Raw genomic sequence first — 19143 nt, 5'->3', positions numbered from 1 at the left:
ATACCACGATGCATGGCATACCGGGCATGCATCCAATTTATTGTACTTTTTGCCATGGTACAGGATGCAGTCATTAGGACATGTATGTATCTTCTCGATTTCTAGCCCCATAGGACAGGCAACTTGTTTTGCTTCGTAGGTAGTGGCGGGCAATTCATTGTCCTTCGTAAGCATCTTCTTTTGGATTTTTAGTAACTCTCCAAATCCCTTGTTAGATACACCATTCTTTGCCTTCCATTGCCGCAATTCTAGTGTGGTTCCCAACTTTTTCTGCCCTGCATCACAAGTTGGGTATAACAATTTCTTGTGATCTTCTAGCATCCGCTCGAACTTGATCTTCTCCTTTTCACTTTCACGTGCTCTTTGTGCGTCACGAATGACCTGACAAAGATCATCAGCAGGCTCATCTTCTATGGCTACCTCTTCTTCAGCTTCTCCCATTGCAGTATCATTGAAGCACGCATCATCGGAAATAATATCATTGTCGTCCCATTGTTCTTCTTTACCTTCTTCCATTACAACGTCGATTTTTTCGTACTTCGTCCAACAAATATAGTTTGGCATGAAACCCGACTTGAACAAGTGTGAATAAAGAGTCCTTGAGCAAGGATATTCCACCGTATTCTTACATATGGCACATGGGCAGCATATGAAACCGTCGCGTTTGTTTGCCTCGGCCGCACGTAACAAAGAACGCACGCCGTCAATGAACTCTTGGGAGCGGCGATCAGCATTGTACATCCAATGCCGGCTCATCTGCATTACATGACATAAATACCATATTAAAACCTAGATCATAATTAATTATTTTTACAACATGCGTGCCACCACAAAAGGTACAAAAATATGAAAGCATCGCTACAATGTAGATAATCCCAACTACCACTAAAAGAACTAAAGCTAAAATATATTTCAGGTGCATAAGGATTTCGCGACCAATCTCAACTAAAACAGACAGATCCTCCGATTGTATAACATCTTTGGGCTTCTTCGGCTGGATCACTGCCTCATTAGCCGCCGTATCTGCCTGTTGTGCAAGATATTTTTACATGAGTTCAACATACTCTTTCTCCCAGTAGAAGCCTGAACATCGTCCACTGCCATCCCACTGAAATTAAAACAAAAAATTAGAACTTTAATCACAACCATCATGAAAATAGGTATAAACTAACCATAATCATTAAATACGATAAAATAACTCACATTGCGATCCGGACACTTGTAGAAGATACGATCCTTGTTGGGACCCTCCTTCTTCACTCGGTACTCCATCACAATCTTCGTCTCATCACGATACTTGCCGCATGGAATGAGAGGGAGGCCCGGCCTAAGTCGCTTTGGAAATCCATGAGAGGCTGAGGACTCGGAAGTAGTTGTCATCTACTCTCTATACTCATTTTTTAATACAATATAAATTTCTCATTCTATAAACAAATAAAATTAAGAAACTATAAAATTATCTATATCTCTAAACAATGATATTTTTAATGGTCATTGTGTTCTCATCTTTTACTGCGGCAGGTAAGTAATTCACATGATATTTCCGCAAATTAACAGAAGAATGGGAGTGTACACACATAACAATCGATTATCGTTTATATTTATATATATACTACGTTTGGGTACGGTGATTGACAGACTACTATGACGATATCGAGATGTGTGAATAAATAACCATCCATACTATTTGACCTTGCTTACGTGATCATCTCGGTGAGCATTTCTCCACCAGACGGCACCGTACTTGGCCATGGAAGAGCTCCGATTCTACGAGGAAGGGAACACGGTCTTCCACGACCATTGCCGCTCTCCCTCGTAGAATCAAAGCTCCTCCTTGACGTCTGTTACCGCTCGGTAGAGAACATGCTCACCGAAATGAACACGGTCTGCTAGTTCAACTAGCTACTTTAACCTTCCTTCATGTAAATATGCAAGCTTGAAGTGATTTTGAGCTCAAATTGCTTACAAATGAAAAAAACCACAATAGAGAACCATATATATATAATGAACAAAATGGGATAAGACAATGATGAAACATGAGAGTATGAAGTTGGTAACCTTTAGAACCGAAGAATCGATGGAGGAATCGAAGAATGGATGGAGAAAGAGCAAGAACACTGCTTAAATTTGAACTTAAGCTCTCGGACGGGCTCGGGGAGGAAGAAGACGGCCAACAGGATTTATAGCTCAAAAACATGTTTTAATAAATAACCATTCGTACTAGTTGACCTTGCTTACGTGATCATCTCGATGAGCATTTCTCCACCAGACGGCACCGTACTTGGTCAAGGAAGAGCTCCAATTCTATGAGGAAGGGAACATGGTCTTCCACGACCGTTGCCGCTCTCTCTCGTAGAATCAAAGCTCCTCCTTGATGTCCGTTACCGCTCGACAGAGAACATGCTCGCTGAGCTGAATACGGTCCGCAAGTTCAACTAGTACGGATTTTCTATAATTTTCTAACTATTTTCTAAGTTTTTCATTTCATAAAAAGTTAAAATAAAATATTTAGTCACGGAGTCCATAGAAATGACCATATTTTGACCCAACAACGCATTGTCAATTGTCATTGCGTTGCATTGCACCCCGGACCAGACTCCGGACAATAAAATACTATGGTCGATCGATGCCGTTCTTTGTCGTACAGTCGCACGGCGATGGCCGACGGACCCGTTCAACCACCAAATCTGTCGGGCCCGGCTGTTCGGGCGTATCGTCAAAAGAGAACGGATTTGCTTCCTATTGCACGGCCTTGCATTGCATCTGTCATACTAGTCGGAGGCACTAGTCCCTATACTCATTTTTAATACACTATAAATTTCTTATTTTATAAACAAATAAAATTAAAAAACTCTAAAATTCTCTATATCTCTAAACAATGAAGTGTGCTATGCATGCTACAAATGAACGGTGAATACTAGTTTTTAATAGCTACTTTAACCTTCCTCCATGTAAATATGCAAGCTTGAAGTGATTTTGAGCTCAATTTGCTTACAAATAAAAAAAACCACAATAAAGAACCATATATATATATAGTGAACAAAATAAGATAAGACAATGGTGAAAAGTAATAGTATGAGATTGGTAACCTTTACAACTGAAGAATCGACGGAGGAATCGAAGAAATCGACGGAGGAATCGAAGAATGGAGGAAGGAACAATGGAGGGAGGAAGCAAGAACACTAGTGCAGTGAGCTTCAAAATGTGCTGAGCTCGGGCTCGGAAAGAAAGAAGGAGACGGCCGGGTTATAAAGGGGGACCTTTAGTCCCGGTTGGTGGCTCCAACCGGGACTAAAGGTCCCTCCCAACGGCTACTGCGCCAGACAGAGGTGGCAGAGACCTTTAGTCCCGGTTGAAGCCACCAACCAGGAGTAAAAGTCTACCTTTAGTCCCGGTTGGTGGCTCCAACCGGGACTAAAGGTCCCTGCCACCTCTGTCTGGCGCAGTAGCCGTTGGGAGGGACCTTTAGTCCCGGTTGGAGCCATCAACCGGGACTAAAGGTATCTCTAATTCCGGGCGTAAAAAATGCTAGGACTAGAGCCCATTTTGACCGAGGATTAAATGTCTGTTCTCTACTAGTGATATCAAATGATTACTTTTTTAAAAAAAAATTCAAGAACGATAAAACAACTGTAAAACTGGCGCAGGGAGATAATAACTTAATAAATGGTTTTGAAAGTCAAGCGTGGCAACTTGCTCGGTTTTGATGAATCGAGAACCTGAACGAGCTACGGCAAGATAGTTGAAGATGCAAAAACTGACTTTTCGCACGCGAAAATGGATCCGTTCCCGATATGAAAAGCCCCGGTGAATCGCCTGTTAAAATCTCAGCCCATTCAACGGAATTAAAGCACGTCGTGGTGTACCCCCGGACGATGACTTGTGCAGCCGCGTGATGCTGATGCCTGGTGCCCAATGATTCATTCGTCGTGCATGCCATGCCTGTGCCTCCGGCTCCGGGTCCGGCCGGCCATGGGCAATACTATAATGCATGCATGATCCGCCAACCAGCTTAATTTGTCTCCAACTGCAGATGCATCGGCGGCAATAGAACCCACACGAACGGAACGGCGGCGGCCGGGCATCTGCTTGTGTACCTACCAGACGAACGCGATGAACGTTGGTTTCGTTCAAGCCCGGCCACGCAGCGATGCACGCATGGATGGATCGGGCATCGGTCGGAGGCGGGACGTACGAGCCGCCTCGTCCATGTGCATGTGCTCGTCGCTATCCAAACATGCATGTATCCGGCGGCCAAACGTTTAATTTCCTTCTCTACTACTCCCTAGTATATCTCTCTCTGCCGCATGGACCAAGCATCATGCGTATGGTGATATGAAGATGGGTTGCCGCGCGCGTTCTTGGCGGCTTGCAGTAGGCAGATGCAGACGACACATCGTCCGAAAATTTAAAAGCCAAAAAGATGGCCAGCTCCTCCGGCAGGACCGCCTTCCACGTCGCCCGAAATTGCCACCGCCGTCCGATCTGTCATCGTATGGCCGACAGTGCTTATAGCCGCTTCCGTTAGAATCCTCTACATCCTGCGCTTCTGATTCTCGCCGTGCAGCAGACCTCCACGGTAAAAAGGGGGGAAAAAACTAGCTTGGTCTTATCTCTGTCCTGTCCGTTTTCTCCTCTCGCGCCGTCGTCGTCTCCGCCTCGCTTCCCGCCATTCCCGCCGTTCCCACCAGCGCCGCCGGCTCCTCCCCTTCCTCCTGCACCTCGGGTGCTCCCTCTGCTTTGCTCCCTCTCTTTCTCTTCTTGCGCTTTCCTTGTTTCGGGTTTGTTCGCCGCCACCGCATTACCGCTCGGGGACACGCCGTCCACCTCCGCCTGTGTCTGCCCGCTGCCGTCCTTCGCCTGCCGGATCTGGCTCAGTGAGCCTCGATCTGGTGCGTGGGGTGCGGGGGTGGACCGCCTCCCCTGTGGTCAGCTCCCCGTCCGCCGCCCGGCCGTACGAACCCTAGCCTCGGCGGCCTCGCCGTCCTGCTCGGTTCCCGTCGTCTTCGCGCGGATCCTGCTTTTCGGCGTCGTCTGCTGCTTCGGTGCCTGACCAGCGCTCCCCTGCGTGTTTCACCTTCCCCTAGAACACCTCTGGTACGTTCTACCGTCGGTACCGCATCGCCCCGTTTCCCCCACGTGGGTGGCGCGCCGGCAGCCCCTCCTCCTCCGCCTCCTTCCTCCCTCTCTCTACTTGGCCTGGCCGCGCCCCAGCGCGGTGATGACGCCGGCCTAGGGTTTCGCGTCTCCATCGCTGGCCGTCCTCGGATTGACCATGACCCGGCGTCGGTGGTGCACTGGCGCCACTGCTCGCCTGCGCTGCACCCAGGTATGGCGGGGGCTCCAAATTGTTGGCGGGGGCTCCAAATTGTTGCTGCAGTTATCAATTTTTGGTGAGATTTTGTCTATATTCCCGGTGCAAATACAAAGCGAATCTGCTTCCAATTCTTTTCCCCAATTTGAGAGGCAATTTGCTCCTAATTTGATAGAGCTATTTCTAAATAAGGTTTGCTTTCGTAAGCCAGGCAGGTTGCAGCCTCACGGTTAGCTTGGCTCCAGATTGACCAGTTCAGATGTTGTGCTTACAGATTTAGTAACGCGCTACATGTTTCAAAGTCAATCTTTCTATTTGATTTTGTCATTGGGCTTCACTGTAACCTTGCTTCGCAATGTTCAGATTGATCTTATATATGCACTATGTGATCATAGCAGTCCAGTTTTCTTTTCTTTTCCCTCTTGTATAAACTGAATCCACCTATATATGCTTCCTTGCAGGACCTCAACAGCCATCCACGACAGAAACTCCGACAAAGAATAGAGAACTGTATACAAAAACATTAAACAATTATCTCTCAGACTAATAATCCCTGTAAGCACCCCACTCTGCTTGATTATTAAATTATTTCATCATTTTACAATATGTATGGTTAGCATCTTTCATGATCTAGGAAATGGAAACTTCCTTTCCTATGTAACCTTTGCTTCTTGGTCACATAGAAAAGGCATCTCTTCCTCGTATTTACCATGATGGGCTTGCTCTTTTGCGATCTCTTTGGTTTCTTTTCCCAATTTGTAAACAGCCTACTGTTGTTGGGTTTGGTCTCGCTAGCTGATAGATGAGTTCATGCAACCGTGTCATACATTTATGGTTTTGTGGGATGGGATAGAAATATTCTATGTTTTAGGATGTTGTGTTGCTGTTACCACGGTCTGCGGATTAAATAGGACTCATCTTTGGTCCCTGATTTTCTGCTACAAAGATGCAGTTCAAGCCCTTGTTCTCTTCTTTGCTTCTTTTATGTTGCTGTTGTAGATCCAAAGTCTACAGCTTTCACTGCGCCTTTTTTTCCCCTTAAATCCACACTCATCTCTTCTTTCCCATTTCCAGAAATGATCCTATTTTCAGCTGCTGTTTTTTATATGACCTAACTGTTCTTGTGTATTTCATAGTAAATAATTCTTTCAGGTTAATGAGTTCAGGAACGCAAGGAACAGCTGGTCCTCTCTCAATGTGTCTTCCTGTAACATGGTGACGCGATACTAATAAGAGTTCTTTGCCGCAAGGCATGTGCTTTCCGATCCACTTTCCCTTTTCTTTGGTACTTTCATCCTTAGTGTGAGCATTATTCCTCACTCTAACAGCCTCCCATGAACACCATTGAAATATTTGTACACCCGCAGTCAGTCAAGAGTAGGTTAATGAGACCCCACTGTTGTTGTTTTCCATTATCCTAATGTGATTATTCGGTAGTTCCTCTTCAAAATGTAGTTAACAACATCGAATATGTCCATCAACAGGTGACCTATCTGCCTCCTCCTCGGCTTCGTAAGTTCTTCCTTCCGCTATGCATTTTGAGATGGACAGAACAGCACATTGTTCTTCATGCATATCAGCGTGAATAAATCTCTTGCATATGGATTAGGTATAGAATTGTTGGTGCCTACCTATATCAAAGTTTTAAATTGTCCTTTCTTTGGCCCATTACTCCCTTTAGTTTTGGCCAATTGGAGAATTGTTGTTGCCTAACCGATGTATGCTGTCTCTTCATCGTACAGATCCTACTACGGATCAAAGTTCAGAACATGGACGAAGCCAATTCTTGTTGCATTGGTGTGCATAGATCTGGTATATTTTCCCTACATGCGAATTCTTTTTTGAATTCATATATAATGAGGATTTTTTATCAGCTAGCAATGGATCGCTTTACTACCAAATGTTTCAAACTCAGCTACCAAAGGATTGGTTTCCTACTCTTTCAGGGGATATATACTTATATAAGAGGTTATTATGTAGCGCCGTGTTTGCTGTTCCTCTAAAGATTGGTCATTCCATACAACGGAAACGCCAATATAAGTAGCGCTATTGCAGCTATGAATCAGGCAGTCCCATGAATGCACCCCTTCTAAACCTAGGTCTCCTTTGTGATACCGCCTAGGTACTTTTCCCCTCTCCAGTTTCCTTCAGTGTATTTCGAATGCTCATAAAAAAACAGGACTTCAGAGTCGACTTTTCTACTGTTATGGCTAGGTTTGCAAGCAGATTCTTCAGGCACAGGTATGTAACGAGGCAACATAGTATACTGTGCAGGTTACTAAAAAACTCATTCTAGATAAAAAAAAAGAATTACTTCATATCCTCCATTCGTTATTCTATGCCTTCAATACCTTGGGCCTAAAGAGAATTCAGGATCTAACTTTTCTAGAGCAAGGTGGTGGTGGAGATTTTCTCAGTATAAAATTGAAAATCCTGAAATGAAACATGTGTGTGCTTCTATGGAATAATTGCATTATGGTTCCGCTTCTGCTTTCTATTGAGTAACTAAAGGTGCTCATACAGATAAAAAGTGGTATGCATTTCCATTAGTTTTGTACCATTAAATGGTGATGTTATGACCGGCATCCATTATCAGCGCAGGAGGCCCAATCGTGGCTAAGAAGACGCCGGCATTAGAGGGCCCAAGGGCCATAGTTATATTATTTATAATATTAGGAAGGAGTTATTTATAAATTATTATTAGAAAGAGACTATAAATATTTGTAAGACAATTATTGTGGAATTAGGCAGAAACAATATAACTGTTTCCGGCTTCCCTCAGGGAGCCGGGAGTTTGCCCTAGCCGTAGCTTTTATTCTTCTCACGCGAGATCACGGCGCCCCGACGCCGTTCTTCCCTGTTCAGGCCACGACCTCCCATCTCCCACTCCAATAACCTACGCCCTAAGCAGGGAAGAGTCCGAGTTCCTATCAGGTGCATCAGCAGCTGACTAAATATAGTGGTCTCATCCTATTTATGCCTGCTGATATGCAGGTTCTTTTCCTTATCAGGGTCTCGGGTTGATGATATTTGTAGCCCATTCTAAGTTATCCGGTTTCTTTGATGTTAAATTCTTACCGTATATGCTCATTTCTTTTGATTAACCATACATATAGTGCCATGGTCCTTTTCATGGACAGGTGCTCTGCCAGTTTGAATTTTTCAATGGTTCTTCCAGAAACATACTCTGTCATAAGTTTTTTAATGGCTCGTCCAATAAGAGATTTGACACTAATATATCAATCAAACTTGGATCGAGAAACGTATCATGCTTTCTGTTAGGATTCGAATCCTATATTTATTAGATTCGACGCTTTTCCTCGTGTTCTATTTTTTTTAGATTTAAGAGGAATATATATCAACTAAGTTTAGGATAACAGGTACATTTAGCTCTGCCCAGCTTTACCTCAAAAAATGCACAAAATGAAATCAAAAGAGATTTGTTGTGTCATCATATTTTTCAACGCCAATTCTAATATGGCTCTATTTTCTAGGTTGGGCTCCCTTAATCATCCAGGGGGAACACCTATTCAATCCTCGGGAGGACACCTAGGGTTCAGTTCATCGTTTTGGTATGTTATCCTCTTCCTCTGCCTTCCTTAGATGTTAGTTTAGATTATTTCATAATAATAGATCGAAATGCTGCCTACTTATGTACTCATATATATGTCTTTTCCTTTGTTTTCTGTGTTCAAATAAGGTGTAATATGTGTTCAGATGGCATGAAGATATTCAGAATCAAATTCCAAATTGTTTTGGATATCTTATTGGATTTCGCAGTTTCCAGTTCCTCTAATTGAAGATGGTATCAAGTTTGAGCTGGTCCAAATATGCTTATTTAACTATCGTGCAGTACATGCTCCTTGCCGCTGCCGACCCACTTATGACTTATCTCAACATATACGCTGTATAAATAGTTGTACAACAATACCACTATTGTTTATTTATAGCTCACTGCTTTCCTGCAAATTTGCGTCAATGTGAGCTATAGGATTTTGACCATCTAGAATGAACCATGCTGCCATTAAGGGACCCACTATGCATCGTTGTTCTATTTGTCCTATAAAGTCAAACAGCTGTAAGGCCTTTTTCTTTTATCATGCATTATATTACCTTACAATCATTCCAGTTTATTACATCACACATGCTAGCCATTCCATGCAGGACAGAACCAACATCTACTTGGTTTTTCAGTTGCCATGCATAGCGTTTTTATTACATGATAATTGAATCAATGTTCTGTTGCGAGCGACAACATTTCCAAAAAATCGTCGGCTACTACAGCACATATGCTTCGAATTCAGTACTATAGTTGAAATGTTTAGAGTTTTCATAAATACAGGTCTAATGAGCTCCTGATTTTATTTTCTAGCTTCCTCCTCTATACCGCTCAAGGTTTGTTTAGCTGATCACAGATGTCAGCTGCTACTCTGCTGCCTAAAGGTTAATTTTCTTTATTGTTTTTAATTTACTTCAGTACATGTGTCTTTGGTTCTCCAAATAGGAGGTCTTTCGTTTGCTTCCATACGTCATGATTTCAACTTCCTATTTCTGGTCCCTATCCCAAAATGATGTACAACATAAATGAGTATGAGTTCCCTAGCTGAACTTATTTTCTAACTTATCTCTGTGTTTCGTTTTGCTTCACATGATGTTTGCAAACTACAGCCGAGCTGCACATGTTTTGTGGGCATAGTTTCTAAGAAAATATGCTAGATAAGGGGAAGTCAGCTGATGATCGATTCATCAGCAACATTAGTTGTTGCTCTAAATTTACGTACTCCATGTATTTCAGTTGAGTTGTTTGGTTATTAAATAATTGGGACATCAGAATCCATTGCCTTTGACTTTGATAGATCCTAGAACTCATGGATTAGTTTGTTTACGAATATTTGACACTCCTACAACATGTTGTATAGAATATGTGTGCATGTAGATAACTACCTCAGGAACCTTAGTTAGCTAAGTGGACTGAAAGGGCCACCAAGTTTGATAAACTCTGTTAAGTTTCAGCCATCAATCATGGGCTTGGTGCTAATAGGAAATCAAGCAGATCATCCTGCATATATAGCTTTGCCTGTAGTAATTACAGATATTGATAGAAGTTATTAGTTTAAAATTCAACTAATGATGATGATAGTGGACTCAACAGTTTATAGTTCGGTTTAGATAATAGTCATAAATGGAACTGCTGCTAGAAAACTGTTGTTGGTGACTGTTGGAAACAATACAGAATCTTTATAGTTTCAGTGATGCTGTTGTTGGTCACGGTTGGGGAAAAAGTAATAAATAATTTATTTTCCCATTTATTTCCTTATGAACTCGTGTTGACGAACTCACAGCACTACTATGCAAAAAGAGGTCTAATTGCAACAGCGTGACTCCTGCAAAATAGTTAGACCGAACCTGCAGCTTCCAGTTAATCTTAAATATAGTTGGTTATGAGCACCATTCAACTACACTGAACACTCTCACTTAAAATGTCCAACTGGTTAAAGAATGTGCTGCCATGTCTGCCTCTAAACTACAGTTAGAAAAGATTAGTAATGAAGCTACAAAGGAGGAACCTTGTCTATATCGAAGTAAGTTCCACTAAGGTTCAATGCAGTGTCCATAAAAAAAAGCTTTGCTTAGTGCTGTTTTGTTGCTTTACTGACCTCATCTTTGCCTTATTTTTCCTTCTCCATATTCTGGATGCACCAGTAGTTTGTTGATCCGTGCCTGATATGTTATATACAGTACACGTATCATAAGATAATATGGCTCAGTTAACTGATGATGTAACTGATTAGAGGAACATACTAAGAATTTCCGTAATGAAAACCTCTTGGATTCGAATGGAATTCATAGGAACTCTGACCTGTTGTTTAAGACTCTAAGGCGGTTAAGAAGACAAGTTTTTGACAAGCTATCCTTGCAGATAGAAAGGCAAATCAGATTGCCCACATGGGAAATTGATTTTTTTTAGCAGTGTTGTTTCATATACAATTCTAGGTTCTATTCATGACATAGGTATCTACTGCCATTTCTATTTACTTTTGTAGGGTATACATACAATATACATAGACAGCTAACACATTAAGGGTGCACTTCAATGGCGTTAACATCTCAGATTTGCTTGCTCTTCATTTTCAGATTGATGTCAATTTGTCCGGTTCGTCATATCGATCTTAAACAACGTCAACACTACACAGATTATGGACGTTGTAGTCATCCATTATTTATTGTTGTAGGACACAGGCTGCTCATTAAGAGGCCACACATTAAAGCCCGCAAACAAATGGCCTGCCATTGATCAACATCTGCGTTCAATTTTACCTATGTATAATTTGGCTCCTCAGCTTCTTCTATCCTTTTGTGCACTTAGCCAAGGGAGTCTTAAAGAAGATTACCATGAACTGATCCCAAAAAGGCTGAAGAGGAGACCACCATGATCTCCATAACCATAAGTGTAAGCGAGATATATGCTTGTGTAGCTGGTTGAACATATTCTGAGGGCCTTGTGTATGACCAGGATATTGTCTACTATTGTATAGACTCTTCTATGTAGATTAGCTAGCTTTACTTCATTGTACTGCTTTGTTGTGTCAAGGATGAGTAAAGGATAAATGATTCAGGGGTAGATGACTTTTTTCTAAGTCTTCAATTCATAATATACTAAATCAATGGAACAGTTCCGTTTCATACATGTATTGCACACTTGAACATTGAACTGCTTTCAACTTTATACTTCAGTTCACTCAGATTTCTAACGCGCCCATTGTTACACAAAATCTCCATTTACAGCCACACAGGCGCGCGGATGCGCGCGCCAATCTACTAGTATATAATAAGGATGTGTGTCGGTTGTAGCCTCCTATCCAAGCTCAGTTTGGTTGTATATTTTTGGCCTGTAGCTATGCTCAACTAATGCACCGATCACCGCTTGGCCACGCTTGCTAAAAGCGCTCGCCGCCTCGTTCTCTTGGAGCCTGGCTTGCACAGGAGCCATCCCCGATTCCACTAACCTCTTCTCCATCCTCTACCTCTCCTCTGTCACGCCGGACGCTGCCCCAAGCTCCACCCTGCACCTCGTCGTCTCTACCCTCGCGCGCCATCGGACTTCGCCCCGCCGGTCAGCGCCGTAGATCCGCCATCCACCTCGCGCTTCCAATCGCCAGCCTCCGGCCTCCACCCCCGCCCTGCACATCCTCCTCCTCAGCCTCGTCCTCCACGGGCCCCATGGCCACAGTGGTCGTCCTCCTCCCTCCGTGCTCGTCGTCGACCTCAGGTTGTGCGCTCCGTGCACTCGTGGCTGACCTCTACGTACGTCCTCCTCCTCCACCTCCGTGCGCTCGTGGCTGACCTCCTCAAGCGGCGCCGACGCAGTCGTGGTCCTCTACCTCCGTGCAACTTGGATGTGTGCTCCTTGCTTCCTCCCATTGCTCGGATGTGGCAGAAGTGGCAACCGAGGCGGTCACAGTTGAGCATGCCCACCACATGTTCGACAAAACATTTCAAGAGCGTGAACTTAGTTTCTCGGAGAAGGGGTGATTCTATGCGAACCAGTGCAGACAACCAAACACATCATATCCTGGCCAGTCTTAGACAATACAACCAACCAAACAACCGGATATGTGGGCTTGGCGGGAGCAGGCTTAGGCAGACTAGGCTTAGGACCTTTTTTTTTTTTTGGCACCGCTTATGTTGGCTTCAGCTTCATCTATTTTGGACAAATCGAGGCACTGTAGCGTGAAGTCGTTTTTTAAGTTGGGGTTAAAATAAACTAAAAATCGAAAAAAACCATTTTTTCTGGCTTCACCGGTTTTGTATAAGCCGTGTCAAAGGAGCTTTAGATTGCTAGTCCAGACTAGAAGGAGCCTTACGTAGTATTGCGGGTGCGCGCGTGCATGGACATTGCTGCATATTCACAGGAACTCTTATGTCTTGTCTTGCCGACAGTCTTGGATCGGCATGGCCTCCCTCCCTCCCTTTGCTTGGACCCTTCCTGCTCGCAGGGAATCTGTCTGTTTGCATTGCAGTTGCAGGCACGCCGCGGACGCGGAGTAGATTAGTTTATTTATTTATTATTATTGGTGAACTTTTTACACGAGCGCATGCATGCAATCATTCCGTTACAATGATGCATGCATGGTCCCGCCCGTCTTTGTTTACTTGTGATCATCAGTGGAAAGAATGGACGTGCTTAATTCATCAGTTCACATCCATATCGTTCAGGCCAGTAACGCAAAGATTAGAGAGTCTGAGATCTACTGCTGTGCATATGCTGTCCGGTGTTCACCATATAATTCGACGTACTGTTGTGTTTGTCCGAGCATGCATGCAAGACGGTCCCCCACGACAATCGGACACGCACAAATGTCGATCCTAGACTAACGGGGTGTTTGCACGAAGGACAAGGAGGTGTCACATCGAATATCTTATCTATTATTATGGTCCGGTGTTCGGGTATTAAAAGTAAAACTAATTATACAAGCCATGATTAACGTGTGAGACGAATCTATTAAATATAATTAATTCATTATTAGCACAGGTTACTGTAGCATCATATTATCAAATCATGGATTAATTAGGCTTAGGCCCCATTTAGATGCGATTTTTTTTTTGCTTTTGGCTGCTGTAGCACTTTCGTTTGTATTTGGTAAAAAATGTTCAATTATGGACTATTTAGGCTTAAAAGATTCGTCTCGCCAATTACAGGCAAACTGTGCAATTAGTTATTCTTTTTACCTACATTTAATGCTCCATGCATGTGCCGCAAGATTTGATGTGACGGGAAATCTTGAAAAATTTTGGATTTTGGGTGGCATCTAAACGGGGCGTTAATAGATTCGTCTCGATGTGTATAATTAGTTTTATAATTAGTCTATATTTAATACTCTAAATAGTATTAAACACGTTTACTGTAGTTGATGTGACATGGACGGGAAGCAAACACCCCACGCAAGATGACGCCACAAGAAGCAGTCGGCTCGACTCAGAACTGTTTTCGGAGCAAGTGCCAATGAGCCTGCAAGCCTCTCTGTCTTGTTTTTTCGCCTAGCTATCTATAAAGAGGCCAAGCCCGTCGCTCACGAGTCACGACCACTGCACGCCATGGTCGTCCTCCTCCAGCAAAAGATCAGCTAGAGCCTAGAGGGACGACTAGTACTACTACATTGCTACAGCGTCTTGCGACGTTTGCCACGTTGCAGCAGCAGGTACCACACCGTCTAGGTTGGTTGTTAACTACTTGCAGTACCAATCTACTAGGCCGGCCGACCATGTCGCGCCACCGGCGGCAGCCATCCCGCGCGCTCCCTCTCGATTTCAACATCGACGGCGGCGACGAGGGGCCAGCGGCAGACAAGGGCGGCGCCACGTCGATCGACGGGAGCCAGCAGAACCCCCGTGCCGGTGGCAGCGGGGATGCCGGCGGGGCAGGCAAAGGGAAAGGGCATGAAGGGCAGACGACGAACAAACCGCCGCCGCCGCCGGCCACTGGCAGCCGGACTCCGTCTGATGGGACGACCGGCGGTAACAAGCCGCGGCACGACGACGGTACCCGTGGTCGTTGAGTCCAAGACCAATGCGGCGGCGGCTAGCATTCGTCTGCACGTACGCACGGGTACGGCGCTTTATATATGTTTTGATTTTGATCCATTCGGTTCCTATGTGTGTCCTAGCAGCTCCATCCGGTTTGTGTAACTTATAATCTTATACTGTATTATTAGATATGCTCGATCGTCATCGATCTGCTGCTTATGTAGTTATGTTATTAGTGTCATCACGGTGGTTTCATTCGGGTAATAAAAAAAAATGAGCTGTTTTGTTTGAATGTAAGCAAACTTCCCTTGCCCTCGATCTCGATGGGGTTGTTCAGTTGTTGTTTGGTTTCTTTGCTCAGGTCGTCTTACCATGCTGAGTAGGACATTGAAGAGGAGATTTTGCGACCCTTCGCCCTGTTCGCTTGGGCTTGTTTAGCTGATAAGTCATAGCTGAAATTACTGTTGATTGATTTGGTGTGAGAAAAAAATACTATTCATTAACTGAAAAAATACGACTTATAAACAAAAACAAGTCCAAACGAGCATGGTGCTTGTTATCGGACCTGTTCACAGTTCGTGCAGTGCAGTGATCGCATCTGCATATACCTCTGACGGTGTAGTGGTCGGTGAGGAGCGGGGTCAGGGCGTGAATCGTGCGACCTCATCACGTTTGTTTATGTCCCTGAAAAAAATGTTATACTATACCTTAAGTTCCTAAAAGAGACTCCATCCGTTTCAAATTATAAGTTATTTCAACTTTTTTTAAGGGATCGTTTGGATCCCTGCATTTTGGAGGAATTAAAATCTACATAATGAATTAGATTATTTGGCTTAATTTGACATTCCATAACATTTTAAAGCTGACAAATAAGTCCATCTCAAATTCATAGGGTGGGAGATGGAGAATGGATTATATAGATCACTATGTTATAATTATATTCTTCAACTTATAGCACACTATTTAACACACTTCCCTTCAATAGAAATACAATATATAAGTATGTCCATTGTATAACCAACAATAAATATACAAATATATTTCATATACAACAGTATTAGCTTAATTAATCTATACCTAAATTATAATCATTAGAATGAATTCAATTCTAAGGATCCAAACGGGCCCTAAGAGTTAAACCATCTCAAGTTTGATCAAAATTATAAAAAAAATTACAAAGATTTATGACATCAAATAGATATAGTATAGAAAAAATAACTTATGAAGAATCTAATGATATTTATTTAGTATCATAAATTTTATTATTTTATTATATAAATTTAGTATATTGTTTGACTCTTCAAGAAAGCTAGAATAACTTATAATCGGCGTGTTTGGGACCGCGTATTCGGCGATGACGGTGGAAAGAATCGAACAATCACTCCAAACGTCCTGTGGCCGCGATAATTCTTTCAACCGCACTAGGCACGGGAGTCGCGAAAATAAACTAGCAGCTCGCGGTGCTTACGTTTACGCCACCGCGACTCGGAGCTCGCGGTGCCCATACCGCACTGCACGGTCGATGACCGCGGTCCCAAACACGCTGAATATGGGATTGGGTGAGTATGACGCTTAGGGTCAATAGGTGGAGCTAGTTTGACCTAAATAAATGTTTAATAACGGAAGTGATGATAAAAAAGGAAACTAGTCATGGTCAGTGTTATCTCTGCTGCGGTAATTATTATGTTTTGAATTGTATATCTTTTCTTCTGACATTTTTATCCCGACTGGATAAGCTGTCCACAAGGCGGAGGGCCATGGGATTTTGGCCCACATACTTGACGCATTGATATATAAGGCCCACGAAAGGTTGTGGCACCGTTGTCATGTTACAGAATGCAGAATTGCAGACTGTCGTGTTTCACTCCTTGTATGTAAATGTAAAAAGTAAAACATTGCCACCACCACTAGCATACTGCATCCTGTGGTTATCGTTCCATCTGCATATTGTTTCTCCTGCAGATCGTTCGTAAGTTCGTTTCGGAATGAATCAGTCAGACCTCAGGTTCAGGCTCGCGTGTTCTCTGGATGTGGTTTACTGGCTTGTCTTGTCGTCGCCAGGCACCAGTAGACATGAGTTTAGCCAGAGGTGATCATTTCTTTCCTCGACTCAACTGCCGTTTATGGTTTATCATCAGTTCAATCATTCAGCTCAAACCCAGTTTATGGCTGTCAAGAAATGATGTCACAACTGTAGCTCGAGATGATTTTTGTACTGCCCAATCTAACATGCAATTGGGATCACACCGGTTGTTCTTATTTTTGTATAATACCGAACATAGTCGCTGGTAAAGTTCAGCAAGCAAAACTACAAGCGGGCGACATAACAAGTTTTGTTCTGCACTACTGGCTTACCGCCACCGAAATGTTTAGTTGCAGAGAATTATTCATGACATCATCGAGCATTCGGTCTACTAATGAACTTATCGAATGCTCTGCTAATGAACCTGCCTCGACGAGCAAACAAAAGCCATCAATCAATTGACCTGTTCAGAGTTTGCAGGCTTCCCCTGGAGCCTGAGCGCGAGATCTTGCAGCGCCAGGAGCAGCTTCCTGATCTGCTCCTTCGTCTCCGGGTCGACCAGGTTGCCGTCGTCGTCAAACTTCCTGGGCAGTTGATGAGCCTTGGTGAACACCTCCGGCTTGATGACGAAGTGGATGCCGAGAGCCACCCCGACCTGCCGGATGTGGTACTGCGACCGGTTGCCGCCGGAGCCCCCCGACGCGCTGAGGATCGCGGCAGCTCTGTCGCCCCAGCGGTTCGGTGGCCGCGACGCCCAGTCCAGCGCGTTCTTCAGCGGGCCTGCAGGGGAGGGAGGACCGTGGACAGCACGCAATCAGACATGCGAAATGCATGGAAACTCTGGTGAATAGGAGAAGCGGCCGGTACGTACGTACCTGAAATGGAGTAGTTGTACTCGGGCGACGCGAAGAGGAAGCAGTCGGCGCCGCGGACCCTGTCGCGGAACTCCTCGACTGCCGGCGGGAACGCGCCGTCGGCCGCCTCCAGGTCGGTGTTGAGGAGTGGCAGGTCGGAGATGTCGACGTGGTCGATCTGCAGGCCTGGGATGGACTCCCTGCAAATCTCTGCGGCTGCACACACACGGACACGACGGTTCGCGGAATTTCAGTAGGTCAGCGGCCACGCAACGCACCCGTTCAGAATTAAGAACAGAGTTAGCTAGCCATGGGTGGCCGAGTGGAAATGAACTTACCAGCACGGATGAGGCCGGTGTTCCGGAGATTGCCGCCACTCTCAGGACGGTCTTCGCCGACGCGTGTGCCGTCGAGGCTTCCTCCATGAGCGACATGACGTATCGGAGTTGGAGTCTGATTGGGTGACCTCCTCGTGCCCGCTTCTTTTTTTTTTTTGATTGATGATGATGAATTGATGATGATGGGGTTGCAGAGTCTAAAGGCCGTGCGCGCGTTATATATGAATGAACGATGATGGTGATCGAACGAAACTATATGGAATTTGACGTCGTCGATTGACCGTCTTTGACTATGACGAGATGCATGTGTCTATATGAAGACTTCCTGTCAACCTTTTGCTTACGGCAGCAATGCCGTGGCCGTTTCCCCTCTTCCTGGAGGTTGCTAGCTGTTAGCACTAGAACGAAGCTTCCGTCCATTTGTTGGTTTGTGGTGCGGGCGCCGTGCCCCATAAGTGGAACCGAATTTTTTATTTTTTAGCCTTTTTTTTAAAATTTTTCACAATTATATTTATGGAGGTATGTTTTTAAAAATCTACATTCTCAGCTCGGCGCTATCGTTGATGGCATCGAGACGCCCCTAGCTTGGCGTCATTGTTGGTGGCACCGAGCTTACACGTCTCAGCGCCATAGATTCTGGCGTCTAGGACGGGACCACGTTGACGACGAGGACGCTGACATGGCTGCCAGCTCGGCGCCGTGGATCTTGACGCCAAACTCGGCGCCATGGATCTTGGCGCCGAGCTTTGTGCCATGGTTATTGACGCCGAGGGCTGTCTTACCAGCACGGATGAGGCCGGTGTTGGCTGACGCCCTGCGCAGCGAGCCGGAGATTGCCGCCACTCTCAGGACGGTCTTCGCCGGCGCGTGTGCCGTCGAGGCTTCCTCCATGAGCGACATGACGTATCGGAGTCGGAGTCTGATTGGGTGACCTCCTCGTGCCCGCTTCATTTTTTTTGATTGATGATGGTGAATTGATGATGATGCGGTTGCAGAGTCTAAAGGCCGTGCGAGCGTTATATATGAATGAACGATTCATTTGGCCGTACTTTTTTTTTAAGTCAACAAATAGTATTTAGTTAATGAACA

The 19143-nt window shown here is 44.5% G+C and overlaps 1 protein-coding gene and 1 long non-coding RNA gene across 19 annotated transcripts; one reads left to right on the top strand and one right to left on the bottom strand.

Annotated features, from left to right (window-relative positions):
• Positions 1 to 4419: 4419 nt before the first annotated feature.
• LOC136451112 (uncharacterized) lies at positions 4420 to 11883 on the top strand. 18 transcript variants are annotated; one of them, XR_010758546.1, is made up of 10 exons: positions 4420 to 5393; positions 5776 to 5869; positions 6467 to 6564; positions 6799 to 6923; positions 7057 to 7126; positions 7261 to 8886; positions 9015 to 9119; positions 9687 to 9757; positions 11450 to 11468; positions 11548 to 11883. It is a non-coding gene; the product is annotated as an uncharacterized lncRNA (long non-coding RNA). The 18 variants fall into 18 exon arrangements; XR_010758539.1 differs by having other exon boundaries at positions 4422 to 5393; positions 7261 to 7436; positions 7529 to 7555; ... (1 more) ...; positions 9015 to 9757; positions 11359 to 11883; XR_010758536.1 differs by having other exon boundaries at positions 11450 to 11883.
• Positions 11884 to 17175: 5292 nt separating this feature from the next.
• LOC136455576 (probable NADPH:quinone oxidoreductase 2) lies at positions 17176 to 18954 on the bottom strand. Its single transcript, XM_066455542.1, has 4 exons — positions 18713 to 18954; positions 18055 to 18251; positions 17738 to 17932; positions 17176 to 17642 (listed from the first exon to the last, which is right to left on the bottom strand). Exons 1-4 carry the CDS (start codon positions 18952 to 18954, stop codon positions 17317 to 17319), a joined length of 960 nt encoding a protein of 319 aa, XP_066311639.1. The 3' UTR covers positions 17176 to 17316.
• Positions 18955 to 19143: the final 189 nt, after the last annotated feature.

Source organism: Miscanthus floridulus, chromosome 5 (assembly GCF_019320115.1).
Source record: "Miscanthus floridulus cultivar M001 chromosome 5, ASM1932011v1, whole genome shotgun sequence".
Lineage (NCBI taxonomy): Eukaryota > Viridiplantae > Streptophyta > Magnoliopsida > Poales > Poaceae > Miscanthus > Miscanthus floridulus.
This window is presented reverse-complemented; position numbering and strand designations above follow the sequence as displayed.

Coding starts and splice junctions, on each gene's coding strand:
- LOC136455576 (XM_066455542.1), bottom strand. CDS start 18,954: ATGTCGCTCATGGAGGAAGCCTCGACGGCACACGCGCCGGCGAAGACC. Junction 17,933..18,054: donor CACCGGCCTCATCCGTGCTG/GTAAGTTCATTT, acceptor GTGTGTGTGCAG/CCGCAGAGATTTGCAGGGAG. Junction 17,643..17,737: donor GTACAACTACTCCATTTCAG/GTACGTACGTAC, acceptor CCTCCCCTGCAG/GCCCGCTGAAGAACGCGCTG.